This window comes from Neopsephotus bourkii, unplaced genomic scaffold (genome assembly GCF_033783945.1).
Source record: "Neopsephotus bourkii isolate Nb327-2 ecotype Australia unplaced genomic scaffold, CSIRO-AGI_Nbou_v1 NB_1858, whole genome shotgun sequence".
Lineage (NCBI taxonomy): Eukaryota > Metazoa > Chordata > Aves > Psittaciformes > Psittacidae > Neopsephotus > Neopsephotus bourkii.
Genome location: NW_026902331.1, coordinates 29,831 through 56,562, shown reverse-complemented (window position 1 = coordinate 56,562; position 26,732 = coordinate 29,831). Strand labels below are relative to the sequence as shown.

Here is a 26,732-nt window from a genome sequence, read left to right as displayed (position 1 = left end):
TAATAAACAATGCATACAAAAGTAACACTGATAATAATTAGTAAAACTTGATGTTAAAAGGACTAACTTCAATTTGCAATTATCATATTGACAGATACTGCTTATTTAATGGTATGCCCATAGAGTCAGCCTTTATTACTCAGCTGTTAGGATGGCCTCAGTTGGAGTTCTGTGTCCGGCTCCCAGAACAATAGTAAAAAAATAATAAAAGGAGCAGTTGCAGAGTATGCAGAGAGAAAAGACAGGAACGATCAGAGGCCTTGCAGTGGTGACCTATAGATGGAAAGGAACTGATGTAATTTACTGAAGATTAAAGTCTTCAAAATCAGGAAAGGGAAAAAAATGCTTCTGTGTTCACTGGAGTATTTCAAGAATGGACCAAAGTTATAGTGGGAGATTTAGATTATATATCATGGGGAGCAACAATGTAATGATAAGGACAGACAAACACTACTTTCAGAGGATGGTTTTAAAACTTCTTCTGCAGGAAGATTTTTATGAATGTTTAGACCAACACCTCTCAGGAGTAAGGAAGGCATAATCAGTTCTACCTTGGAGCAGGAAGGTGGATTAGGTGATCTTTTAATGTATCTTTGAGACCTTCTAACCCTCATTTCCTACAGTAATAAAAAACTTGTGCAACCTTGCTGTGAGGTCTGTCCCAGACAACCCCCTCGACTAACTTTTCAACCCATGGGCTAATTTCACCGCAGTTTGAAGGAGGAATAAGTCTTGAAGACACTGAAGTTCACGTGACTTTCTCAAAAAGTCTGATGATGGGTAGTGGAGGACCCTTTGGTCTGCCAGCTGGAGAGTGCACACTGAAGATGTGAACGGGGTGATGGAGCACTGCGTGTGTGCCCACAGCTGGGAAGCAGCTGTGCTAGGTATTCTCTCTGGGGCAGCAGCTACAAGCCAGGGAGCTACAAAGGGTTAAGGCATGTGGGCAAGCTGGAGGCATTGCAGAGTGAGGCTGGCAGGAACATAGGGAGGCACTTATGGTGGGAGGTATTTGTGGTGAGGAGAAGAGAAAAATCCATTAGAAAAAAGGCTCAATGACTTTCACTGCTCAAGGAACTAGTTTCTATTTAGTGAAAGGCAAACGCTTAATCATACTGACCATCTAGGAATGGGCTGATCTGAGTAGGGCTGTGAGACTCTGTCAGCTTGTCCTTTTTTTTGGCAAGAAGTTAGCGTGTGTTTGCAGCATCAAGGCCTTAACCACAGAGATACTTTGCAGAGACTGCTGGAACTGATAACCATTCTGGTTCTCGTATCTAAAAATAATAACTGATAGAAGGTTTTTTTTCCATGTTGTCTATAGGAGACTGCCTTTTTTGAACTACTGAACAGACTTCTGTTTGTTTAAAAATACATCAAATGATTGGTCCTACTCTGTACTAAGATCACAGGTGGCAAACCCCCCCTCCTAATAACTATCCAGGACAAAAATAATACTTAATTACGATACATTTACTTAAGTACTCAGGAAGTCAACCCAACTATGGGTTGGCACCCCTTGCCAGCAAGGAGCATGTAATGCTCCTTATGAATACTTAAAGGAAAAGGCTCAAAAGCCACTGCATAGCTACAAGCAGTGCAGCAAAAAAAATTATGTGCAGTGAATTTGCTCCCATAGCTGTCACTATTCAACAACAAATAATTCACATTATCTACACTTGGGAGGATTCCTAAATAATGGTTTTGATACCTATTGTACAGCACCACTACATGGACGTATTATTGAGAAGCTGCCTTAAAACTAATCCTCCAAAATCTCTGAATAAGAGCAGACTTGGTAGGTTCAACACAAGAATGTTACAGAAAAAGAAATGCTTTCTGGTCATCAGAAGGAATGAGGGTGATATTGAGAACCATCTGGATAACCAGTTAAACTAGCCAAGAAAGTGCTTCAATCATTCAAAATTGAAGTAGGATAGCAAATACATATTTTTAAATATTTTACAGAAAATAAAGTGGCTCTCCTCTGGAAAACCTGAATAATTTGGGGTCCTAATTTGGGCTCAGGGTCCTAATCCAACAAAGCATATGCAAACACAGCAGTAGCTATACTAATTTCACTCAGTTTATATGTTGAAAGTTACATGCCCTAAATAAGGGCATTGCTGGACGGGGACTTAACCTGAATTACGCAAACTCTTTGAAGAGACTGGAGGAGGGGTTTGTTGTATGCAGTCCCTTAGAACCACCACCATGCCCATGTGCTGGATGTTACCGGCCTCTGTGAGACCTCGTTTTGGGGGCTTTTTTTCAGTTTTTTTAAAACAGAATTAACAGCCCTCGTGTCGGGGAGCGCCCTGTTCTGCCTCTCAGGCTTTGCCCCCACCAAAGCTGCTGTGCCAATCAGCTCCTGCTCTGGACGCAGGAGTGCTCACGCCGCCGCGGCCCACCGGGTGCAGGGAGGCGAGGGCCGCCCGTGCGGCTTCTCTAGGCTCGCTTGCTTGCCCTCTGGGCCGCGGGAGAGCCGGGTAACCCTGGCGGGGCTGGGTACCAGCGCAGGTAAGAAGCGGGCTCTCCCCAGGCCCGACAAGTGGGTGGAAGCACAGCGCGGCCCGAAAGCCCCCGGCAGCCAGGCGCCAGCCGCGCCGCTGCCGAGCAGCCTTTGTTCGCCGGCCCGCGCCGCCCCAGGAGCGGAGTAGCCCGACCTGCGTGCCGCTGCTGGGTGCGCGTGCGCGCTGCCGCCCGCCAGCCTCGGGAGCGCGTCCGGCAGGCAGGAAAAGCTCGCTCCGCCGCAGCTGGCGCGCTCTCGTGGTGGTGTGTCCTCGGCCGGTAGGAAAGCGGCGCTCACCGCGCGGTCGGTTCAGGCGGCTGGGGCCGGGCACTGAGCGTCTCGGCGAGAGCGGCGCAGCCAGTCGCCCCTTAGCCCGCACGATCGGGGGAGCAAGGCCGCCTCAGCGGGGTCCCGCCCAGCCCAGCGCCCACAGGTGAGCGTGCTGCGGAGAGGAGGCCGAGCGACCTCACAGGGGCGAGAGCGACCGGCCTGACGGGGCCCTCTCCCCGCCCGGTCCCCGGCGTGGGGCGGCCCCTGGTAGGTCGCAGAAGGCCCCGGCGCGGCCTTAAGGCCGGCTCGGCGGCCGTAGAGGAGAGTCGGGACAAGGCCCCGCCGCGGCCTAAGCGCAGCCCGGGCGTCCGGTTCCCTGCTGACGGACGGGTCCCGTGCCGCCGCCCGCGACGGGGTTTGAGGCAGCGTGACCCGGGGAAGTGACGCGCGGCGGGACCTCTTTCCTCGGCCGAGCCTGCGGGTCCCGAAGGGAGGAGGGACGGGGCCCGAGGCGGCTGCAAGCCCTTCTGCTGGACTATTGTGCGCCAGGCTGAGGCGGCGGCCCGGCACGGCTGCTGCGGAGGGTCTGGGCCGCGGGGCTGCCCCTTTGTGGTCTCGGGCTCGGGCTCGGCCTCGCCGCGCTGTGCGCTTTGTCCTCGCGGAGCGGGCCCTGTCGCGGCCAAAGAAGGGCGGCGAGGGCGGCCTACTAGTGTGGGCCTCCGGCTGCGCCCCTCTGCCTGCGCACCGGCGGCCCCGCCGCTTGCAGGAAACAGGTTGCCGAGGTAAAGGGGCCGCTGGATGCTCCTCTGTGGTATTTCCTGGGAAGGCTGCTGTCTCCCTCTCTAATCCGGTGAGAGCAAAGGGGGGGGGGGGGGGGGGGGCATTCTTGCTTATCCCACGGCTTCCCCTGTAAAATTAAAAGGCTAGAATTCTCTTACCTTCTCCACGGATTTAAAAGGACAGGATACAATAGTGTTTGTAGTGAAAGGCAAAGCGTCCTAAGTATTTCTTCAGGAGAAAAACTAAGTTTCTTTCCCGGTAGTGAACTGGTGGCACTTTTATTATAAGCTCACGTTTCGTTTGTAGCTGCAAACATGCAATATTTCTCCAATATTATCTCTTCAGCTTCTATTTCAACCAGTCTGGGTGAATACTACCTTGCCTCTATAATAAATGGTTTACTCACATGCTAAATAAATAGATAAAGTGGCTTAATTTGTTTAGTGTGGCAGATGAGTGGATGTTAGGAAGCTCATAGCTAATTGGACTAGGTCATGAAGGACATGGGATATTCCACACATGGGGCATAATTTCACTTGTCTGTTTAACTCTGAGGCTAGCACAGTGCATTCTAGAGGGGGAGGAAAACTGGAAGGGACTCTTCTCAAGCCTGAGATATTCAAGCTGATCTTCAGGAAGATTTGGAGTATTGGAATACAGGTGGACTAATAGAGGCTTTTAGGATAAACCATGGATCTTTGGGCCAGTACTCTGTTATAGAAAATAACTTGGGGGGGCATACCTGAAGAATAAATTGATTAGTTCTGCTTTTATAATATATTCTACACCATAACACTGGTGTAAAAAATGAGTGTTAGAAATAACTGTGAGCTTAAATAGAAACTAATGTTCTACTATAGTTTTAGCACTTTTCACAGCACTGAAAAAATACACAGGAAAGCACAAGGAAAAAAATTATCCATTAGTTTTGAAAATCTGGTGTGACCCAAGAATTCTGAAAACGATGGAATAATGAGCACTGCAGTCCTGAAAGTGCATGTTGTGACAAAGTATCTTGTCCTTTAACCTGTTGTTTCTGTTGGCATGGTTTTAATGCTGTAGTTTAATTAGACTGTACTAGAGGAGTTAGCTCAGAAATTCAGTGGCTACAGCTAAGTAGGTGTGAACTAGGGAAAGTAGTATTTTAAATAGCACAAGTGATTTCCGTACTTAGGTTTGAGCATAGTTGCTGCTGTCTGCTTAGTGTGAATTGTGAAAGAGATACTGCTTAGATGTCAGATACCTGCCTCTGATGTTGAAGAGTGGGAGTATGAGTCTGTTTGCGTAAGAAGCAACTCTTTTTGGTCTGAAAGCTTCAATCAAGTAGGACAGTTTTATGAGCTCTGATCTTACATGAAGCATTCTGGAAGACTATACATACAAATCCTATGAGAAAAGTGATGTTAAGTTAGAATCACTTTGCTTTTCTTGTTTTTTTCCTGCTTGTAATAGCATTTGTGGTCTGGTAACCATCAGCTTTAAAAGTTGGACTGAGTTTTGCCAAATAGACTATTTGTGTGTGTTTTGTTTAAATGGTTGTCTTATTTTCAGGAGCTAATCTGATCTAGGTGAGTTAAGGCAAATCAATGATATCTGAAATTTTGGACACATGTGAGAAGCTCAGTTCTGCAGCTGTGATGCATATACTCAGTCTGCAGAAAGCCAAAGTAAAAATTGTCTTTCCAGCTGCTGACTTTAGTTACCCAAGTCCTGGTTGGTACTGTTTAATACCACCTGCTGCAAACAGCAGCAGCAGTAAGAGTAAGAATGCTGGCAGGCTCTAGTTCATCTCAGCCATCACTTGGGACCTACAGCTTAGGGTCTCTTCTCTGACATCATGTTGTGATCACTGTAGATGCAGAAGATCATTTTACTGTTTTTTTTTTTTTTCTTCTTTGTTTTTTGAAGGAAAATCAATGTTAAGAAAAGTGGCAACTAGTTGTGGTTACTACTTCACTATGAGGGTGGTGAGGCCCTGGCACAGGTTGCCCAGAGAAGCTGTGGCTGCCTCATCCCTGGCAGCATTCAAGGCTAGGTTGGACAGGGCTAGGAGCAACCTGGTCTAGTGGAGGTGTCACTGCCTGTAGCAGGGGGTTGGAACTGGATGATCTTTTAAGTACCTTCCAACCCAAACCAGTCTGTGATTAAAAAAGAATGGTAAGATGTACCCCTTTTGGTTGTAACAAAAATACATAATAGGTAGAGACATACTGTTATCTTAATATATATGCTTTGTTTCATTAGTAAGAGAATTTGGTGTAAGCAGTTTACTCTTTTTCAAAGTGTAAGGTAGTTTTAATCTTATGCTATAGTCTGTTTTGCTGTTAACTATACTAGGTAAAGAAAGAAAACAAACCCTAGATTAATGCCTCATTAATATTCCTAAATTTTATGCCATGCTTCATACACATACATACTTTCTAGTTCTAATCCAGACTACATACTGTGTTTCTATATAATGATCAGAACAGCAAGAATGGTGATTCTTTGTGTTATCATAGGAATAATGAGAGATTTGGTTACTAATTCCACAGAACTTTAATCAGCTAAAGTGCTAGATAATTACAGTTAACCAAATGGTGCACTTCTGATTTTGATTCGTTTCTCTTTTTAGAAGCTGAATAGGGAAGCTGAGGTTGGCTTTGTTTTCAGTGGGGAATTAAAATATTATTTCAGTGGTAAAGACTGTATTTATTCTTTTGCGTTGGGAAATACCTCTTTAAAAATCACTATATTTCTACAGGAAAATTGATGTAAAAAGAGCGGTAAATTTACCTACAGGCAGTTGTTGACCATTTCCTTTTTTGTTTGCCTTACCTAGAAACAGGTTTGTGTCTTGTAACAATTGATGACCTTGCTTGAGACATGAAGAAAAGCAAGCAGACTGTAGAGACAACTTCTGCTGCTTAAGGAATTAGTCATCAGGTCCTTTAAAGTGAAACAGCAGTTATTTGAAGATTAGTTTGCATGGCATGAAGTCTTTAAGTTAATATTTTTAAGTTCTTGCATATTGTGCTAAATGGAGTGAAAATTCATTTAGTCCTTGATGAAAGACCACAGTGACTTTTCAGTATTTGGGTTTTTTGGATGCTATCGAGTGCATTTAGAATGCCACACTTTTTTAAAGAGTTATTTTCAAGTACGTGTTCAGATGAAATATGTCAAACGAAAACCACATATGAAGTAAAATTGTGTGTTAAATTTTGCTAACATACAGATTGTCAAAAGGTTGAAAAGGTTTTAACTGGAGTAAGAGTATTTTAAAACAATTTGGTATTAAGTTGGTGGAGAGAAAGCTTGAAAATTGTTTCCTTTAGGTAAAAATTGCTAGAGCTGGTGTTTAACTTAGAAATATAGTTAAGAGGCTTATTTTTGTTGTTTTTGTTTAGTCTGTATTACAGGTCTTTCATGAGGGAAGATTCTATATCCTCTATATTTTGCAAGAGGATGACAACTGAAATACAAGGTTTCCAAGTTCTGTTTTGTAAGTCTTGGTACACATTGCTTTATGCTGAAATATGATGCGGGTGTTAGTTTAAAGTGGGTTTGAGAAGTTAGTTTTTCCTATATTGTATGATTTTTCTAAAGGAAGTGGTTAGCTGCTGTTAACACACTAGTATTAGGAAAGAAGAAATAACAGAAGATGTAGCACTGCACAAGCTATAGTGCAGCAGTAGCTAAAGACAGTTTCAGTTCAGACTGCTAGTGGTAACTTGCCGTGTTGCTGTCACCAATGTGAATGTGAACTGGGCCAGTTTTAGTTCCAAGTTTAGTTGAAAACTGATGCCCTGTGAGGAATGGGTAACTACTACCTGGTTCACTTCCCAGAGCAGCTTGCTCTGGGAATGGCTTAACATGGCTCATGTGTTAACCTGTGAGCCAGTGCTGCTGCAAGAGATGTCATCCTCTGTCATTGTGGGTGCGCTTGAATTTAGTCTTAAGTGTAGTCTTACAGCTAAGAAAGACTGGTCTGACTCTCTGTTGCCAGCTTGTTTTGTGTCATCCTGGTGTCCGATGTAAGCACTCATGCAGATGTGAAAGACTGATCTTGCTGAATACGTTACCTTAAAGAGAAAGAAAACTAATAGGTAAAAGGCAGTGCAACCATTCAGTTTGGTAGCAGTTTGCTTTTGTTTGTTGTAGAAATGGTAGAATTGCACCCAGACATACTGTGTTTGTGTGCCTGGAGGGAGTCATGGAGCCTCTATCTGGTGGATTGTTCTTTGCGCTGTATATATTTTCTTTAGTTGTTTGTAGTGGTATCTGAAAGCTCTGAAGAAATACTAGAACTGAGCTGTTCTTAAGTGCCGTTAAGGTGTTCCAGAACCATTAAACATGTAGTGTTGCTACTTTCTCTTTGAAAGATAATCATAGAATGGCTTAGGTTGGAAAGAACCTTAAGATCATCTAGTTCCAACCCCCTTCTGTGGGCAAGGCCACCTCACACTAGACCACATCACCCAAGACTCTGTCCAGGCTGGCCTTGAGCACTTCCAGGGATGGAGCATTTACCACTTCTTTTGGCAACCCATTCCAGTGCCTCACCACCCTCACAGTAAAGAACTTCCTTATATCTAGCCTGAACTTCCCCTGTTTAAGTTTAAACCCATTTCTGCTTGTCCTATTGCTACAGTTCCTGATGAAGAGTACCTCTCCAGCATCCTTGTAGACCCCCTTCAGATACTGGAAGGCTGCTCCGAGGTCTTCATGCAGCTTCTCTCCAGGCTGAACAGCCCCAACTTTCTCAGCCTGTCTTCATACGGGCGGTACTCCAGCCCCTTGATCATCCTCGTGGCCCTCCTTTGGACTTGCTCCAACAGCTCCATGTTCTTCTTATGTTGAGGACACCAAAACTGCACAGAGTACTCCAAGTGAGTTCTCACAAGAGCAGAGTAAAGGGGTAGGATCATTTCCTTCAGCCTGCTGGTCATGCTTCTTTTGATGCAGCCCAGTATATGGTTGGTTTCTGGGCTGCAGGAGCGCACACTGAAGCTGTCTCATGTTGTTTCTCATCAACCAGCACCCCGAAGTCCTTTTCCACAGGGCTGTTCTTAATTACTGCACCACCCAACACAACTTCGTGCAGCACCTTAGAACAAAGATCTTAATCCAGTTCTCAAGTCTGTAAAAATGGGCTCTAACTTTTTGTGGTTTTGTGTTTTGAAACCTCACAACCTGCTGGCATTTTTTGACCACGTGTAGGACTCAAAATTTGGTAGTCTTGTGATCAGATATTTTAATCTTCTTAAATTACCTCATATTGGTTTGGAAATCATGTTTGAAACATGCTTTGATATGTGTTTATGTGTCAATACATACATAATCCCACTTTAAGGTGTGCAAGATAAGCTTCTTATTTTTAACTGGTTACTTTTTAAAAATATGTGTCAAGTTGTTCACTTTTGCCTGTATAGGAGCCTCAAGTCTTGTTCTGCTCCTTCTCGTTATATGCGTGTGCAGTTGCTTTCCTGCAAAAGCTATGAAAATGCTCTGCTTATCTCTTGATTTCTGTTTATTTCGAAATACATATGCAGATGTGTATAATATATATTAAAAAATCATTAGAGGCACAAGATTACTTTGGTTCACAGGAATTTCCCTCCCCCCCCCCTTCTTTTGTGCACGAAGGTGTCAATGAAGTTGAATTAATTTGTGTAGGGTTCATCACTACATGGCCCAAATCTGTGTGATTATGCAAGTACGTTAGGGATGTAATTTGAAGACTGGTTGCACAGGTGTGACTGGGGAATAAATTGGCTGGCAGATGTTGGTGGTGTACTATAAAATTTTAGTCTGGCTTTGTGCTAAGTCAAGTATAATCGTTAGAAAGGAAATTTTACAAATAGAATGTACGCATTCCATAACAGAAGTTGAGATTGACATTCTTTTAAAAGAGCACCTGTAAAGCAGTAATTTTAAGGCACTTTTATGCATATTAAAACCAGCTGCTTTGAGGAACAGCTTTATAGTAAAATCTAGTGTTCCATTTAAGGAAAAGTTGTTCCTTGTACAATCACAATTCTTCCTTAGATATACAGGTGCTCATCTACTAGAGGAGTTAGTTTTTAGGAAAAAAAGATTATTTAATAAAGGGAGTTCCTTAATAGCATAGGGGAAGTAGTCTTAGGGTTGCTTGTGAAACTTTATTTCTTAATTTTTGAAGGCTTGATCTTCCAACCCAATATATTTTTGTAAAACTCCTGTAACAGAAGGCAGCTCAAAAGTACTTAAATTTACAGTTGTCCTCTGGATAGTCAGTCATTGTTAACAGTTGATGTTTGATACTCACCACTGCAGCATAGGCTCAAGTTTTGATTTAACTGCATAACTGAAGAGAGGACAATATTTTGCAGAGAAGGACATAGTCACGGGTGTTGAATTTAGAAAGTGCTGATAAAAAGAGCATCAAGCAGCAGAAAGATACATGTACTCCTGTCACTTCCAAACCATTTATAATGTCTTGTGTTTTGTCTTCTGATGCAGACTCAGGCCTGACTTCAGAGTAGTTATGGTTGAATTTTAATTTTGCATGCCATGAACCATTTCCCAGGCAATACAAATAACGTGAAATAGTGAGTGCATTCTACTTAGCATTTGAGATATACCTAGTCAGAATTCAGCGGCCATTAAAGAACATAAGAACACTGAGAGCTGCTCTTCTGCTGAATTTGAATCACTTGCTTCAAGAGTTGGGTAGTTGGATTTTCACAAAGAAAGCTCAGGCACCCTTTTTTTTTTTTTTTTTTTTTTGGTGATACAAGGATCCCTCTAAAGAAAGGTTACTTTATTTGCTTTCCGTAAACTATCAGTGTGCAATTGTCACAGAAGGAGGCCTTCAGATTGGCCTAATGCAGTAGAACTAGTGAGAAGGGAGCTGCCTTGTCTCCCTAATTTGTCTCTTCGATGTACAAAATACTAGAATGAATAGAGGGCAGTTACCTGTATGTGAGGAGTTGGAAAGTAAACAGTGATTGAAGTTTGACTATTGCTAACTGTAAAAACTGAGATGTTAAATAATTTAATATGGTGTCCTTTAGTGTATAATGATATTTATTTATTACTCACCTTGAGTAGATTTAGATGGGGTCTACAGAGTTAATTTAGTATCCTTATCAAGTTAATATGTTCTCTTCCGCATTAATGTCTGAAAAACATGTAAGAAATGTTTGAAAAACATGTAAAAGGCAGGAAGTATTTGCCTGTGGTGACTCAGAAACTTGTGACAGCAGGAGCTAAACCCATGTTGCCTATGCTACACAATAATTCTCTATTACCACTAACGCTTTCATGTATATATTTTATTATTGTTTTTAGGTTTCAGAGAGTGCTCAGTCTCTTCATGTGACAAGGTCATCTGTGGAATGATCAGTTCAACCCTTTTCTATTTGCTATGTCTCAGGCTGGTAATGCTTGGTGGAAGAGTGCTGTTATTTCTGAGATAAAGCCACATTCTAAAACCTGCTAAAACTTTTTCATGAAAAGTGGTAGAGCTGTTGCTCTGTGCAGGAGTACAACCATGGTAGAGTTGTCAGTAGCCAAGTTTAGGAATCAGTAACATTGTAGTAATGATTTTTAAAAAGATGTTTAATGGTGGCAGTTGAATCCTTGTGCAACAGTAGTACAGAAACAGTTGATTCAGGACTGAGGAGTGGGGAAAACAGTCGTTTCAGTAAATTGGATTTGGTTTAACAGAAGCATATGTAATTCAAAGAATGGATGTTAGAAACACAAGACATGCAGCAAATGGGAGTTCAAAGGAATGAAGTACTGAAAAGTCTGGAACCATCAGAAATGTGAAAGCGCCACTCTGCTTTTGCATTTATGTTACTAAGGTCTTACATTTGTTACAGTGTAAATAATATCAGTGCTCTTTATTTTCTACCTGAATTGGTTATCCATAGTAGGAAAATCTTTCTTCCAAAATATAGCAGTTACCATTTAAAAAATATGCACTTGATTCTTTACATTTAAAATGTTGTGTGTTTTATTTTTATGTTGTGCCTCAGAATGACTAGAGGTTCTGTGTAGGTTAGTACAAGAAGGTCTGAAAATTTAATAATTTCTGATGGGTTAGGCTTTCAGTGTCACTCTGTGTGCTCCTGGAGGTACGTGTGTGCAGATTTCATGTTTGTCATTCCTTAGGGCACCCAGATCTGTACTCTGGAATCAGTTATCTCAGTTCTTCATGCTCACCCCTACATGTTTGCCCTCTACAGGTCACATTACCATTTTTCACAGGGTTCCACTGTCAACAGAACTGCTTACAGGAATACAGAACAGATTAAGAATGGCAAGAATAAATTATTATATAAGATGGAAATATGTATGGACCTAAGCAATGCACTCTTGTGGGGAGATTTTAATAAAAATAGTTTAGTTATGCAGGAAGAATATTGAGCATAAAATAGGTCTTGAATTTGAATGGGAGTAGTTGTCACAGAAAGACTTTGTATGTGTAGGCACATCGAAGTACAGGTTCTTTTTATAGTGTTCAGCCTTACTGAATTAAGGTAGGCACTTCCACGCCATATGCCACACCCTTCTCCCTTGTCTGCCACAGACACAGGAATGGTGATGCAATATTGCATGGCAGTTACAGTATGCAGTGGAGAATATAGGTTTTGCAAAATCAGACTGAGGAAAGAACCACAGCCCCCAAACTGTCACACTTGGTAGGATTTGCTGTTAATATTTACATAGTTATGGTTGAGGTTTTTTTGTTGTTTTGGGGTGGTTTTTTTTTTGAGCTAATAGAAGCTGTATACAGAGCCCATTTGTGATATAGAATAGAATCACGTGCTTCTTGCTTGACATACTTCTGGATGGTGGTATATGTTACAGCATGAAAAATAACTTGTTGGGTGGTGTTTTTTTTTGTGCTGTTACTAATTCACTTTGTAGCTGATCCTCCTCTATGCCTGCCTGCCTTCTTATTGCAACATTCTATGTCTGGAACTTTTTAAGAGGTAACTGACTACCTGTGTTTATAGACATTACTGGGATGAACTATTGTTGGAAGATGATCTTGATGCAGCTTAGTTCAGTGTGTTCTGTGCACTGTGAAAGGAAATCAGATATTACTAAAAAAATAGAACTCGTTTTCTCTGGTGTTTACTGTTTGCATAGAGTTGTCTGCATTTTCATGTGAAATTTTTCTTACTATGTTAGATTCGGTGGTTTGTGCTATATTTTGAAACCTTCTGCTTTATCTCAGTTCTGTGACTGAACTACAGCAGGCTGCCAAAAGGCATGTTCAGTTTGGTATCTGAGAAGGCTAGTACAGGACAGCTGCTGGTTTGAGTTCATACCGTAGTTTTTCATGGTATAGGTTCTGTTTGTAGGCATGCTGGTGGTTCAGGTGTCCTATCTCAAAAGAAGGCTCTGACCATTGACTAACTCCTGGCACTGAGGATACAGAGCTAGTGAATGGAAAGAAGACAAGGCTTTTGTCACAGAGCCCAGCTTCAGTACACTGCAGGAGTGTGCACTTAAACAGCTTTGAGCAGTGTTTCTGTAGTACCATCGTCATGCCTCTATAGTAGATGGGATTCAGCAGTGTCAGATAAATTATTTGCTTGTTTTTAAAAGGGAAAAAAAAGGTGAAGTCCAATTTGGAAGTGGTCCATGATCTTTCTAATGCAAGTGTTTGGTTTTGATTTGTGCTTAAATAATGATTCTTTTTCTCTATAGTTTTGTTTATATAATGAAGAAGGTGGTTTCACTGGCTAGTTTTTGGCTTAACTTTCACAGACTGGTTTGGGTTGGAAGGGACCTTAAAGCTCATCCAGTTCCAACCCCCTGCCATGGACAGGGGCACCTTCCACAAGACCAGTTTTCTCCAAGCCCCATCCACCCTGGCCTTGAACACTGCCAGGGGCGAGGCAGCCACAGCTTCTCTGGGCAACCTGTGCCAGGGTCTCACCACCCTCACAGGGAAGAATTTTTTTTCAAATACCTAATAAATTACCACATATCAGTAATTTTTGCTATTATTGCTTATACCAGTTTATTTAATATATTGTTGCATTTTCTTTTCATAGTGGTGGTATTTGATAAATTGTTTTTCATATAGCTGGAATTTTAAGGAATTTCCTTTATAGTTCCCCTACCTTTTGCTTTCTATCCAGCTTCCTCCCATCTCTGAGAAGATGGGGGAGATGCACATCCTATTTTGCTTTATTATTTATGGTCTGTGTTCTTATAATTGTAAGACATATGAAAGCTGGGATGTTCTTTGGTAGTACAGTACAGAGTGAGCAGTCCAAACTCAGCTTTTTCTGTTAATCAGACATTTCTAGTGTTCATTCTAGAATGAAATTTGGGGGTTTATCAGTTAGTTATTCTTTCTCTGGGCTTCGGTCTTCAGTTAGCCTTTCTCTACCAGACTGGAGTACCATAGCAGTATAGTCTCCAATATTCCATGCTGAATTGGATCTTGATTCTTTAGAGTATGGAAAATTCTGGTCGCCTACAGTATGGGTTACTCGCTTTTTTTGCATTGATGAAGTTATTTGTTGCATTTAAAACTTGCATGACTACAGCATTCAAAAGTTACATGATGACAACATCAAGCTGTAGTCATGCTAGTAGTCGCTTGCCAATATGGATTTTATGTGGTGTTGTATGTCTTCTATAAGGCACTGTTCCTTCTTAATTTTACATTTTAAAGTTGTCGGAAAGAAAAACTTTGGTAGCTAGGAAAACACCTCTTGGGTTGGTATTTTATATTTTGGCACTGATAGGCAGGATAAATAGTTAATGATAGTGGTGAAGCAGAAGTCAAAGCACACTAGCCAAGGCTCAAGCTTTTCTGTTGAATTAGAAACAGGTCACTATGATTTGATGGACGTAATATTACTGTTTTTGTTTACATAGTGCTGTCTGGATCTGCATCTGCCATGCAGTATGTGTTGAATTTGGAAAAGACCTGGATTGCCCACTAGCAGTGACTCAATTGGTTATCATATTATGTACATGAGAATATATTTGATAGCATCAGAACACTGAGCCTTAGGGTCTGGTGGTTCACTGCAGAGGTAGCCACGAAGAGGATGACTGATTCCATGATTATATAAATCCATTGGGATTTCCTTTCCTGATTGTTGGGAAGAGGGGTTGGTAGGGAGTGTCTTGAGGTGCAAGAAAAAAAATACGTGCACTTCCAGGCAGGCTAGGTCACTACAAGGTGGTGGAAATTGTTGCAATTTTGTATACAAAGGAGATGAACTGGACAGTGATGTTTCGGAAAAGGAAATCATCTTGTGACTTGGCCTCAATTTTGTAGTATTTTGAGGGGCCTGCTTTATTATCTGTTAACATTGGATTGCTCTGGCTTTTGGCTGCTATGCAGGAAATTAGAAGCCCTGAGGTGCCTGAAGTAATAAATAGCATATAGTTAAGGGCACTAAAGAAAACAGTGTCTGGAAGAGTTGAAAAAATTCATAATTCTTGAATCAAAACCAGAGTGTATAGAGACTAAATTGTGTTTTGTAGTTGATTAATAATTTATGTCAGGAACTGTCTTCTGGAAGTTTTGAAGTAGGCCAGTGGGTAGAGAGGCAGTGGATAAGCTGGGATGTACTTTTATGTACCCAGTGTTATCATACTTGCAGGAGCAAGCATGCATTTGATATTAAGCATGCCAAGCCTTTTCTGAAATCATCCAAGAGCTGTGGGAGATAAATAGATATACTTCAAAAGGGAAAACCTTGGGCCCTCAAGTGTCTTGAAATTTAAATAGAAATTAAAAATATTAATTAAAAAATACAAGCTATTCACTGGGACAGTTGTGCATAATGCACTTAATATTACATGTGTTTGATTGCTGAGGTGTGGGTTTGGTTGCGGTGAGGCTAATATGTAGTATTTTCACTAGAGCCTGCTAAAACCCTTTTCCCTTCTGTTTTGCTGTACATTGATGATTATGAGTGCAAGAGGAGACAAGGAAAGGTAGATTCCTTGGAGGATGACTTTCAGAAATAGTAAGTACATGTAGTTGAAAAGCTGGCTTTTCCGTAGACCCATAGGTGTTACCTCAGCCACTTAAGATTTCTCATAACTGAGCAGCCATGCTACAAAATTATGGTAACCTAAGAATTTTTTATATGAAATTAATCCAGTGCTACTTTAAAATTTGTGAGAAAGCTCCCTACTTAAAATACACTGGAGCCCCTTTCTGATCAGAACCAAGTGTGCTTTATAATCACCTTCATTCTCAAGATAATATTCACTTCTGACTTTTGTATCGCTAACACTTGCAGCTTCTTGGGCGTGATAGTACGTACTTAGAGTATACTTGTACATGTGCACACATTCTTTCTTCTAAATATACACACACTTCTTTTTTTCTGTTGCATTCACAAAACCTGCTGCTGCTGCCAAGGAAATATTGGTCACTCTTTAGTATTTTCAATTTATTGTTTAGAACATTTTACAGGCGTTACCGATCTTTCTCTATCTTCTTTTAAGATCTTATTTACACCTGTTTAATGAGTATTTTCAGCAGGTTAACTTTCAGGTTTTGGCACTCCTTGCCTTACATCACACCTTAGAAGAAGTAACCTGTCGTTGTTTTGGTGTTTTTTTTTTTTTTTTTACAACTTCAAACACTGTCATGAAATGTTCTCATTTGCAGTGCTCAGTAACAGGGGGATGGTTTTTAAGAAGTCTTATTTTCAAATATGAACGTAGAGTTGAAAAAGTTGACAGATTTTATCTAACTTTGTTGATGGCTGTAATGCATTAAGAATGCATTTTGAGTGGAAGTCTCTGAATTCAATTAGTTCTGAAATATGACTGAAAAAAAAAAAGATATTCCATCTGTGAAAAGGCAGATCCTTTCCTTACACCACTCTTCAGCATTATAGAATCAGAGGGTTTTTCTCTCTTCCAGCTGTTTAAATGACTCTACAGGAGTTTCATGGGTTTTTTTCCCAAAACCAATATTCAGATACTCCCTCAAAAGCAAATTAAAATGTTAAATCTAAGTCTTAATCTGTTTGTTGAGGGTGAAGATTTTGGGTAAGTGGGTGGTATTGACTTGCATTTGTCAAAGGTACCCTGCATTTTGATGTACGACAAGAGAGGTAATTTCTAGAGTGGTGTCTGAAGCCAACACCTTTGAAAGGTGAGCAGCTGAAAGGGTATCGATCCTTTCCTGTGTACTGTTAATTCTGTGGCATGTGAGGTATATCATTGTTTTGAGCTTCTATTGAAACTGCTTTCCTGTGCCTGCACCTCAGCTGAGCTTTTTAAGCAGTGGATTGATTTCATCTTCCTCTTTTCACTGTAATTTTTTTATCTGTTTGGAGTTTCAAAGGCCTTCTCTCTTCAGGCATTGTACATTATTACATCAGTCTAGCAGAGCATTCACTAACCTATGGAGGGGCTAGTGATTTTTGTTTTGGGGACAGCTGCTTTACTGCAGAAGGGAGAGCCCAGGGCACGTTTCACACACTTCAGAAGGCACTCTTGATTTCTCAAAAGCCATTTTAGTGCTGGTTTTCTTCAGCTTTTCGGTGTTGTTTGGAAACTTTCTTGACTCTTAGCAGGTGGAGATGTTGTATATTGCATGTTTGGGGGGAGGCTGAAGTATGTCTTGTTACTGTCCTGATAGTTTTTGTTACTAGTGATGGGGTGTTACTTGCATGTAGTGGAGTGCCAGTACAAGCTTCCATGGTCTTCCTTGAACAGGACTTAAATTTCGAGTAGTAGGGATGCATTTTCAAAGATAATTTTCTTTATTCTGATACTGTAGCCTTTTTACGTGACCAGAACAATTTATTGCAGTATATTCTTCTGTTGGCGCCACTGGAACTTGTACTTCCATGATCTTGCTATCCATACATCTGTATTCTGTCATGCTGAAAGTTTGATGAGCGCAGAGTGTGCATCATGCATCGTGTTGACTTGGTTTCCAACTCCTTTATCCTTAAGCTGTTCTATTTTGTCAACAGTCCACATGGATATTCAACTGTGTCATATTTTTCCAAGTCTGTTGGTCTTTTTCTAGGGCTTAGTATGCTTCTGCTTCATAGAAATGGTGAAAATTCGTGTTGAACAGCTACTTTATTCATGTTAACAGCTACAGTGGAAAATGCTAATCAGAGCATTGAAATAGCGGCAACTGGAAGAGAAATCCATGTTTTGAATGCAGTCTGTAGCTTTTTAGAAGCGGTTATTTGGGGAAGATTATCAGATCCATCTCTGTATCTGAAGAGAAGTGGTTGTGGCACGTGAGAATCACGTACCGGTGTTGAGCGGAGCTCTGTGTACAGGTGCGGGGAGGCGGCGGTGTGTGCGGCGGGCCTGGGCCGACTCGGGCCTTTCGGGGTGTCCGTGCTGGGGAGAGGCGCTGCCCGCGGTCCAACGGGTGCCAACGGCCGCTGGGGGCCGCCCGAGCCGGGCCGCCGCGCTCTACTCCCTGCGGCCGTGCGGAGGCGGGGCGGGGCAGCCCGGGGCAGCCAATGGCCGGGCCGGGCCGCGCGGCCTCAGCAGCTGGCCCGCAGCCGAGCGCGGGGTAGCGCCGGCAGGAGGAGCCAGCCCAGCCCTGCCCGGCCCGGCCCTGCCCGACCCGGCGCGGAGCGGAGCGGAGCCACCGGCCCGCGGCGGGACGGAGGTTGAGGAAACCATTTTGGGGCACTGGGCCGGAGCGTGCGTGCAGCCGTAATGGGGGGGTGACAGCAGCGCTTGGAGCAGAGCGGGGTGCCGCCGGGGATCTGTGCATCCTGGACAGCCCAGCGGAGACGCGATGAGCTCCTCCGCTCCGCATGACGAGGAGATCGGCCTCCAGCTCGCCGCATTCGTGGAGGGAAGTGCTGTGTGCCTGCTTGTCGGGAAGTAACGCCAGCAAGGGGAAAGGTAGCGACTTGTGACTCGCAGCGTGCGCAGGGCTGTAAGCTGTTGTGTAGGAGCTCTGAAAGCGTGTCCCTCGGGAGGCCTCGAGAGCGTGCAGCTCACCCCTCCCCAGAACCGTACTGAGAAGTTCCCTCAACAGCTGTGTGCGTTCTGGTGTCAAGGACAGAGTTTTTCTTGCTTTAGAACTAGGAAATCTTAAAATGCACTTTTCACTCTTGATTTTGTTTTGGTTTTGTGTTGTTAGGGTTTTGTTTGTTTTTTTAATTTGTACAATCTCTTGAATAATTTGTGTTGTAGGAAATAATATTTTGACAATGATGCGTAGCCTTACGTTGTCACTGTTGTTTAGAGACTTATTCCCAGTGTATGAAAAGAGATAGTAACACATATCACGTATTAGGGGGTTTTACCTGTAGTAAAGCTTTTGTAACTGAAATGTATTTTATTTCCAGTTCTGTAATTATTTTTATGTGGTTTGTAATTGTATGTTTTTGATAGTTTAGTAGGTTAAATATATTGTACTGTTAATGCTTGTGTTTGTGATTAACTTGTAGTTTTCAAGAGAGCTATAAGAAATTAACTTCTCACTTTTCCATCATGATGTATTATTCATCTTTCCGTTAAGAAGAGTGATGAAAATGTGGGCTTTGGGCAGGTTGAGGCTTGGTGAATTACAGTTTATAGTTTTATCCAGTTTATTCGTTGTGTGCTAATCTCAAAGGCCTGGTTCACAGATTACTGCTCAGTTTAATTACTTGCTTGTTTGGACAGTCCTGAGTTGTAGAAGATGTGTGTGAAGGTTGGTCACACAGAAATGGTGATAGAACAGGGCTGTACAGTTCTCTGTAGTACATGGTTTTTTTCTCTAGTATTTTGAGGCTTAGGAGGTTTAAGTGGGAAGTACCTCTGTGCATAAGGTCTCCTGCAAAGTTTGAAGGTTGCTTAATTTAACGTTGAATGGGCCCTGAGAGGTGTAATTAAAGAAAGCAGAGCTCACCCAGCCCGTCAGACTGCCCAGGGAACTGGTCTAACGCAGTGGATTCATTCACCAGTCTGTGGATTAGTGGGGATCCCTGCATCAGGACCTGTAGGTACAGGGAAGATGAAACACAAATGTTTCTGAAATGTGTGTGTTTACAATATTGGAAGGGAAACATGCTTAGAATCTGACATATGAATATGCATGTGATGTGTTACTGAGCAGCCTGGTCTAGTGAACTAGTGGAGCTGCGTGAGTTTTAAGGTCCCTTCCAACCCAAATCAATCTGTGGTTCTAAGCTCTTTCCAAGTGAATACCGTGATCAGAATTTGTTCTCCCATGTTCGGATCCTTTCTGTGTATAATTTGTTTTAGATCGTAGAACTGCAGCATGTCATAATGAATCTCCCACCTACAGGTGCTGAGGAAAAACAACAGCAGTGCTCAGTTCTCACAGAGGCATTTACCATTTGAATCCCCTAGCAACAAGCTCAGGTGGCATTGCTTCCCCAGAACATCTATTTGATTTGTCACAGATCAAATAAGCTTTTGAACTTTTCATCTAAGCTGGAATGCCTTACAGTAGGGAAATGAAGCCAGAAGATACAAACATTCCTGTCATATCTCTACAGTATCAGTTAAGGTCCAGCATTGTTTGAGTTTGGTTAATTTTTTTCCCCAAAGATGGGAACTGGGTATCTCTAGTCCAAGAAGCCTGAGATGAAGGAAGAGATTTTGAAGAGTGAGATGATGCTGTTATTGGGCATGTGACCAAATACTGAATCTTAGACAGTGTTTTTCTAGCTCTTGCCTTGGGAGAGAGGTGCTTCTGTAGAAGAACTTGAAACTGCTGGTCTGTTTACTTTTTGAATGTCAAGGGATAAGTTTGTTTTATATTCAAGTCTCTTAGTTCCTTTGCTGCATGCCCTGAACTGTGCATGTCTTGCAAAAGCATGCACAGTATGCTGCTTTGAGGTACCTAGTCCAAGTATGAGTAACTTTGTGGGTGAAATGATGCTAAATATGGGAAGCTTGCCTGTTGCCTAATATTCCCATGTCAAATAGCAAGGTGATTAAGGATGAGGTTTATTTTGAAACCTTTATACGTATGTGACAGATACAGAGCTGGTGTACTTGCAGGGAAGCACTTAAGGTGGTTGAGAATTTTAGTGTGTAATAGAAACCAGTTTTGGATAACATTTAACTTCCTTCACTTAGGATGGCAAGGTTTATCTTTTCAAACTGGACTGTTTATTTTTTTCTGGTAGTACTAGTAATTTCTTCTGCACGGGAAGGAGGAGAGTTGGGGGGGTGAATCTATCAGTACTTTAACTGGCCTGTTCAACACTTGAGCAAGGTGCTTAGGCAGGCAGGGCTCAACTTTTGTATGGGGATGTTTGAAAGGACAGAACTTTAGTGTGGACTCCGCTGACTGTGTAACTTAAATCAACATCAGTGCCTCTTCAAATACTGGGAATGTTTGAGCTCTTAAGATGTCAAAATTAATTCTCAAATTCAAATTTCTTTTTAATTTCTTAATTGGGAAATTTAATAAAATTCTTGGGTTTTCTTTTCTTGTATCTTAACAAATGTTTTAGTTCAGGAAGCTGAAGCAGTGGATGTGCTTTACAAGCCTGAGTAACAGAGTAGTGAAAATGAAGAGTCAGTGCCCTGTCCTGGGGAGCAAAGCAGTGTAGTGATCTCTGAGCTATGGGTTTCCTTGCTACTGGTTTTCAATTTAAGACAAAAAAAATACAGTAAACATGGTCACTGAGAAGGTCGTATCTTGAAGATAATGTCTGGTTTCTCATCTCACTAAATACGCAGGAACTTAAAATACAGCCTTAGAATTGCTTCATAGTGCTCCCAGTTGTTACACCCAGTGGCCTGGGTGGAGTATTTTGTAAATGCAGTATTAACACCACCCCCTCCCCCTTCAAAAACAAAACACCAACTACAAACTTTGAGGATTCCAGTTTCATTTTCAGTGTGTCTTTACTCATCCCCCTTGGAGTTTCCAATAAGTAAATTCTACTTCAGAGTAATTAGGAGAACTTCTTCACTTGTTACACCTGCATCTCATACAAGTGTTTGTGTTGTATGCAGCACAACTGATATTCTCCATGTAACATACCCACAGTTTATGTTACATGGAGGTTTTTCACTGTCATTTGTATCTGGTTTCTTTTGAGATTTATTTGTAAATCAAGCAAATCTATGCAGAGGAAAATCAAATGTGTCTGGGTGCTCACTCTTTTTTCTCTGTTCTGTTGCAGAAATGAGCCGTCAGACTGCTACAGCACTACCCACGGGTACTTCAAAGTGTACACCATCACAGAGGGTGCCTGCGCTGACAGGCACTACAGCTTCCAATAATGACTTGGCTAGTCTCTTTGAGTGTCCTGTGTGTTTTGACTATGTGCTTCCACCAATTCTTCAGTGTCAGAGTGGCCATCTTGTTTGCAGCAACTGTCGCCCCAAACTTACGTGCTGTCCAACTTGCCGAGGCCCGCTGGGCTCCATTCGTAACCTGGCAATGGAGAAAGTTGCCAATTCTGTACTATTCCCATGTAAATATGCCTCTTCTGGATGTGAGATAACTTTGCCACACACAGAAAAAGCAGACCATGAGGAGCTGTGTGAGTTTAGGCCTTATTCCTGTCCATGTCCCGGTGCTTCCTGTAAATGGCAAGGTTCTCTGGATGCTGTAATGCCACACCTGATGCATCAACATAAGTCTATTACAACACTTCAGGGAGAAGATATAGTCTTCCTTGCTACAGACATTAATCTTCCTGGTGCTGTTGACTGGGTTATGATGCAGTCTTGTTTTGGCTTTCATTTCATGTTAGTATTGGAGAAACAGGAGAAGTATGATGGTCATCAGCAGTTTTTTGCGATTGTACAGCTCATAGGAACCCGCAAGCAAGCAGAAAACTTTGCTTATCGGCTGGAGTTAAATGGTCATAGACGGCGATTGACTTGGGAAGCAACTCCTCGATCTATCCATGAGGGAATTTCAACAGCCATTATGAATAGTGACTGTCTAGTCTTTGACACCAGCATTGCACAGCTCTTTGCAGAAAACGGCAATTTAGGCATCAATGTAACTATATCCATGTGTTGAAATGGCAATCCAACCTCTTGAGGCCAGTGTTTAAATCGTTGCATTTAATTTAGCTGAAACTAGGGTAACCACCTTTGACTGTCGGATGAATTATTTGGTAGATGGAGGCTAGACATACATGAAGGTAAACAAAAGGAAAGGCTGTTAAATTACAAGAAGCAGTTGCATGTAGTAACACTAATATATTTAAAATAAGTCAACAGTAAACCACTGAAAAAATATATACACCCAAAACGGGCATCTTTTGTATTAAGAATTGATTCTACAGAAAATGGTGTAAAATAATTCTAAAATCTTGTTTGTAGATTGATTGTACTGTTGAGAAGGATACTGTTTTGTGGTTTTGTTTGTGTTTTTTTTTTTTCCTCCACCCCTTTGACTGACAAGCCATGTTGAGTGGTCTGGTCTCTGGCCACTGCTTCCCTGCCTCCCCGTCCCCCTTTGTAAGTCACTACATAGTATTGCTGCTGTTTGTGTATATTTTTTGTGTATTTGCTAATTTTTATTAACTTCTAGTTTTTCATTAAATAAATATGACTTTCTTTTCTGTAATTCAGGTTTTTCTCTTTTTTGTATCTTTTTAAAAAATAATTACCAGTGTCATCTTTTGATATGCACAATTGCTATGGTAAAACTTCTGTTTCTGTATGTTTGGTAACTTTTGTCTCTTTCCAGTAGTCAATTCTTTGGTGATGCTGTTCTTAACTGAGCTGTTCTGTGAATGTACGGAACTCGAAAGAAGTAATTCTGTTGAAAGATATATCGGTAAAGAATCTCCTCTAAAAACAGGTCAGGATGTTGTTGTACTTTGAGTTATCTTCTACCAAAAAGGAACAATTACTAAGAATTTTGTGAATTACTATTTTGTTTAAATTCAGGCTTCAAATTTAGAGATGTTTAGAAACATGATTGCATCCTTGTATTTGTTGTTTGCAGTTCAAAGAAGTTGTTATCTTAAGCAGTATTTCAATTACAAACCCAGAGCACTTGCTTAAAAAAAAGGCAGGCAGAATGAGATGATTTCAGTCTTTTTATGTTTGTCATTAAGAGAATACCTGGCAAATTCAAAAACAAAACAACCCAACTTTTGCTTTTTGCATTAGCTCAAAGTTTGAAACATTGATACTCTTGCTTAGTTTTTTTGTCTTCACGGCTTTTGATTGTTACTAAAGGAACTGTCTTGGAGCTGACTTCTGTATATTAGTGACATGACAAACGTTACAATGCAAACAGTCTCCTACAGGTGTGACTCCCCAGACAGAAAGCCTTTTGAAGGGTACTGGGCTTTCCACAGTCCATCTGTATGTGAAAGATTGAGCCATATATGTGTATGGTATTTGTGTTGCAAGTTACAGACACACAGAATAGACTAAGCTGAAAAGCTGTTTGAAAGAGATCTTTGTCAAACCTGGTGGTAGTGGACATGTGGTTGGGGAGGTAGGCTGGCTATTAACTATTTTTGTAACCCATTAAAATACAGTTTTATTTACTGTGCACTGTCTTAACTTTCTTGTCAGAGGTTGATCTATTAAGGCAACTCTTGCTCTTACTATTTTGATGCATGATGAGGTAAGTATGGGTAAGGAACGTAAAATCCATCAGGTTGGATTAATAAAGTACTACAGAAATAGCTGGCTTTGTGTAGTAAGTTTCACTTAAAATCTGACATTAGGCTGTTGGAATGGCACACAGATTCAATTTAAAAGATGTACTGGTGCCTTGTGACAGTAGATAAAACATTTCAGAAATCCAGCTGCCTGGCATCTTTTTCTGTGTGAATATACAGTAATTCTTCGCAGTCTTCCAAATTCAGTAATTACTCTCACCTACTTAAGCCTGTCTACATTTACCTCTGGTTTGTCCCCGGATCTTTGACAGAAACTTGGCTAAATATTTTCTGATACTTTGAGGGATACACCGACTTGTGTGTGATCAGCTGCTTGGGACTTGTGTTTGCTTGCTAGGTCAGCTTGTTTCCAGCTCTCTGGTCTTGTTAAGAAATCTGTATGGAATGTGGGGTGTCCCTCATCAGATGGAATGATTAGAGTTTATTATCCTTAGGCCCAGATCCTCAGAAGTGTTAGAAGCCTGTTCAGTGGCTCTCCTTTGAAGAGTTCGAGGATATGGCAAGTCCCCTACGCTCTGATATGGAAACAGAAAACATACTAGAAGTCTGTACAGTTCACTGCCTTATTTAAAATAAATGGTGTATTAAAGTCTGACATGGTTGTGACAGTAGCTGTTTATTGTAGAAAACATTGTTTTACTTTGCTGTATTGGGAGTGAATATTCACATGTAGTAGATGGGATGAAATGGAGTAGATCTTGTGTCTGCTAGCCCTGTTTCCATTGCTTTTCATTGCCCCTTGGCGGGGGGGGGGGAAGCCTTAAAAGGAAAATGATTGTCAAACATGGATGTTAATGTTTGGGTTCTGTTTGACATTTTTTGCTGGTTGGTTGCAGTAGTGCTTTAAAATTGCAGCAGCTGAAGCAGTGCATTGGTGATGCACCTTCGTAGTGTTTCACCAATTGTCTAGTTTCTTTATGTATTCTGTGTTCAAGTATCTTGTAAGGTGTTCTGAGACTCGGTTGTTGCCTCTTACCTTGCAAGGTGCCTAGTGAATGACTGAAACAGAATTCTTAAAATAGTGAAACATTATGATTTTATTAGATCGTCTTCAGTGACATTTGTAAAATCTTTTGTAATCAGGGACAGAAATACATAATCTGTTGCTATGGTGCTGTTATGTTCCAGGTAAATCAGCTGTCTGCGTAAATGAAAGCAAAACAAATCATGACTTTTGATCTATAGGCTGCTCCTGTAATAGCTTTTGTCAGTGACACAGTTTGCATTTCATGAGCACAGTCCAGTTTGTTTCAGAATATATGAGCAGGATGAGACTGTAATATATGGGGCTTCCCTTGTGGTTGACCCTAGCATGAAACAATGAAATACGCAAGGATGTTACATTTAAAAAGTTTAAATCCCTATCCACACTCACATTCAAGGGAAGCCAAGACAAAGCCGTCAGCTGAGATGGGACACTGACAGGCTTGATTTTTCTTACATCACTCGCAGTGTGCAGTACCTAATTCAGTGTGATGATCCAGTGTTCTCTTGGCATTGTTTAAACGATTCACTCTTTATAGGCTAACTACAAACATAGGCACCCCAGGCTCAAAAGTGATTTCTGTCAGTTAAGAGAGACACAACACATTGTCCCTCCAAAACATGACCAGGCTTTTTTCATAGTCTTCAAGTGTGCTCCACCTCCTGGTGCTGACAGTACAACTGCATGTACCTGAACCTGAGTGCATCTTCTCCCTCCTCTCATGAGAATTAGAACAGTTCTTTGGAGTAGGTCCCTGCATTTAGGTTTTAAAAATGATGTCTGCATAGACCTTGCACAAACCAGAGGTGAGGGTTGAAAGGACTTAGGAACTTAACTTGGACCGTATTGCTTCTGTTCAGATCCCTTAAGCATTTTAAACCCCTTATTTTTCCCCTGCTGCTGCTGCTCCTTAGTGTATTGAATCGTATTTCCTAAATAAGTAAACTGTTGGGCTACGTCAGTTTACTTTTTGGTATATTGGACTCTTGCTGAGCAGAATTTGCTGCAATTTGTGTTCTCATAACTACAGTTCACAGAATTATGTATTATAGAATCACAGAATCATAGAATAGTTAGGGTTGGAAAGGAGCTTAAGATCATCGAGTTCCAACGCCCCTGCCATAGGCAGGGACACTTCACACTAAACCATGTCACCCAAGGTCCTGTTCCACCTGGCCTTGAACACCACCAGGGATGGAGCATTCACAACCTCCCTGCACAATGTATTCCAGTGCCTCACCACCCTAGCAGGAAAGAATTTCTTCCTTATATCCCATCTAAACTTCCCCTGTTTAGGTTTTAACCCGTTACCCCTTGTTCTATCACTACAGTCCCTAATGAAGAGTCCACCCCCAGTATCCTTACAAGCCCCCTTCAGATACTGGAAGGCTGCTATGAGGCCTCCATGCAGCTTCTCCAGGCTGAACAGCCCCAACTTTCTCAGCCTATTCCCTGTTTATATACAGCTATGCCAGATGAGCTGAGGATTCCTTCTTGGCAGCTTCAGCTTTCTCATGCTTTAATCTTGTCAGTAAAGGAGTATTTTTTTCATGATTCTTTGTTGATGCTAGTAAAATGCCTGTAAAATGTGGTTTCG

At 41.6% G+C, this 26,732-nt stretch overlaps 1 protein-coding gene across 2 annotated transcripts; it reads left to right on the top strand.

Annotated features, from left to right (window-relative positions):
- The first annotated feature begins 2,780 nt into the window (after window positions 1–2,780).
- Window positions 2,781–24,017, top strand: LOC133207288 (E3 ubiquitin-protein ligase SIAH1). 2 transcript variants are annotated; one of them, XM_061344055.1, is made up of 2 exons: window positions 2,781–2,945; window positions 21,673–24,017. In XM_061344055.1, the coding sequence occupies exon 2, from the start codon at window positions 21,675–21,677 to the stop codon at window positions 22,521–22,523; it is 849 nt and encodes a 282-aa protein (XP_061200039.1). In that variant the 5' UTR covers window positions 2,781–2,945; window positions 21,673–21,674; the 3' UTR covers window positions 22,524–24,017. The 2 variants fall into 2 exon arrangements, with proteins under 2 accessions (XP_061200039.1, XP_061200038.1); XM_061344054.1 differs by lacking the exon at window positions 2,781–2,945 and adding an exon at window positions 18,158–18,421.
- The last annotated feature ends 2,715 nt before the right edge of the window (window positions 24,018–26,732 follow it).

Coding starts and splice junctions, on each gene's coding strand:
- LOC133207288 (XM_061344054.1), top strand. CDS start 18,331: ATGACGAGGAGATCGGCCTCCAGCTCGCCGCATTCGTGGAGGGAAGTG. Junction 18,422..21,672: donor TAACGCCAGCAAGGGGAAAG/GTAGCGACTTGT, acceptor GTTCTGTTGCAG/AAATGAGCCGTCAGACTGCT.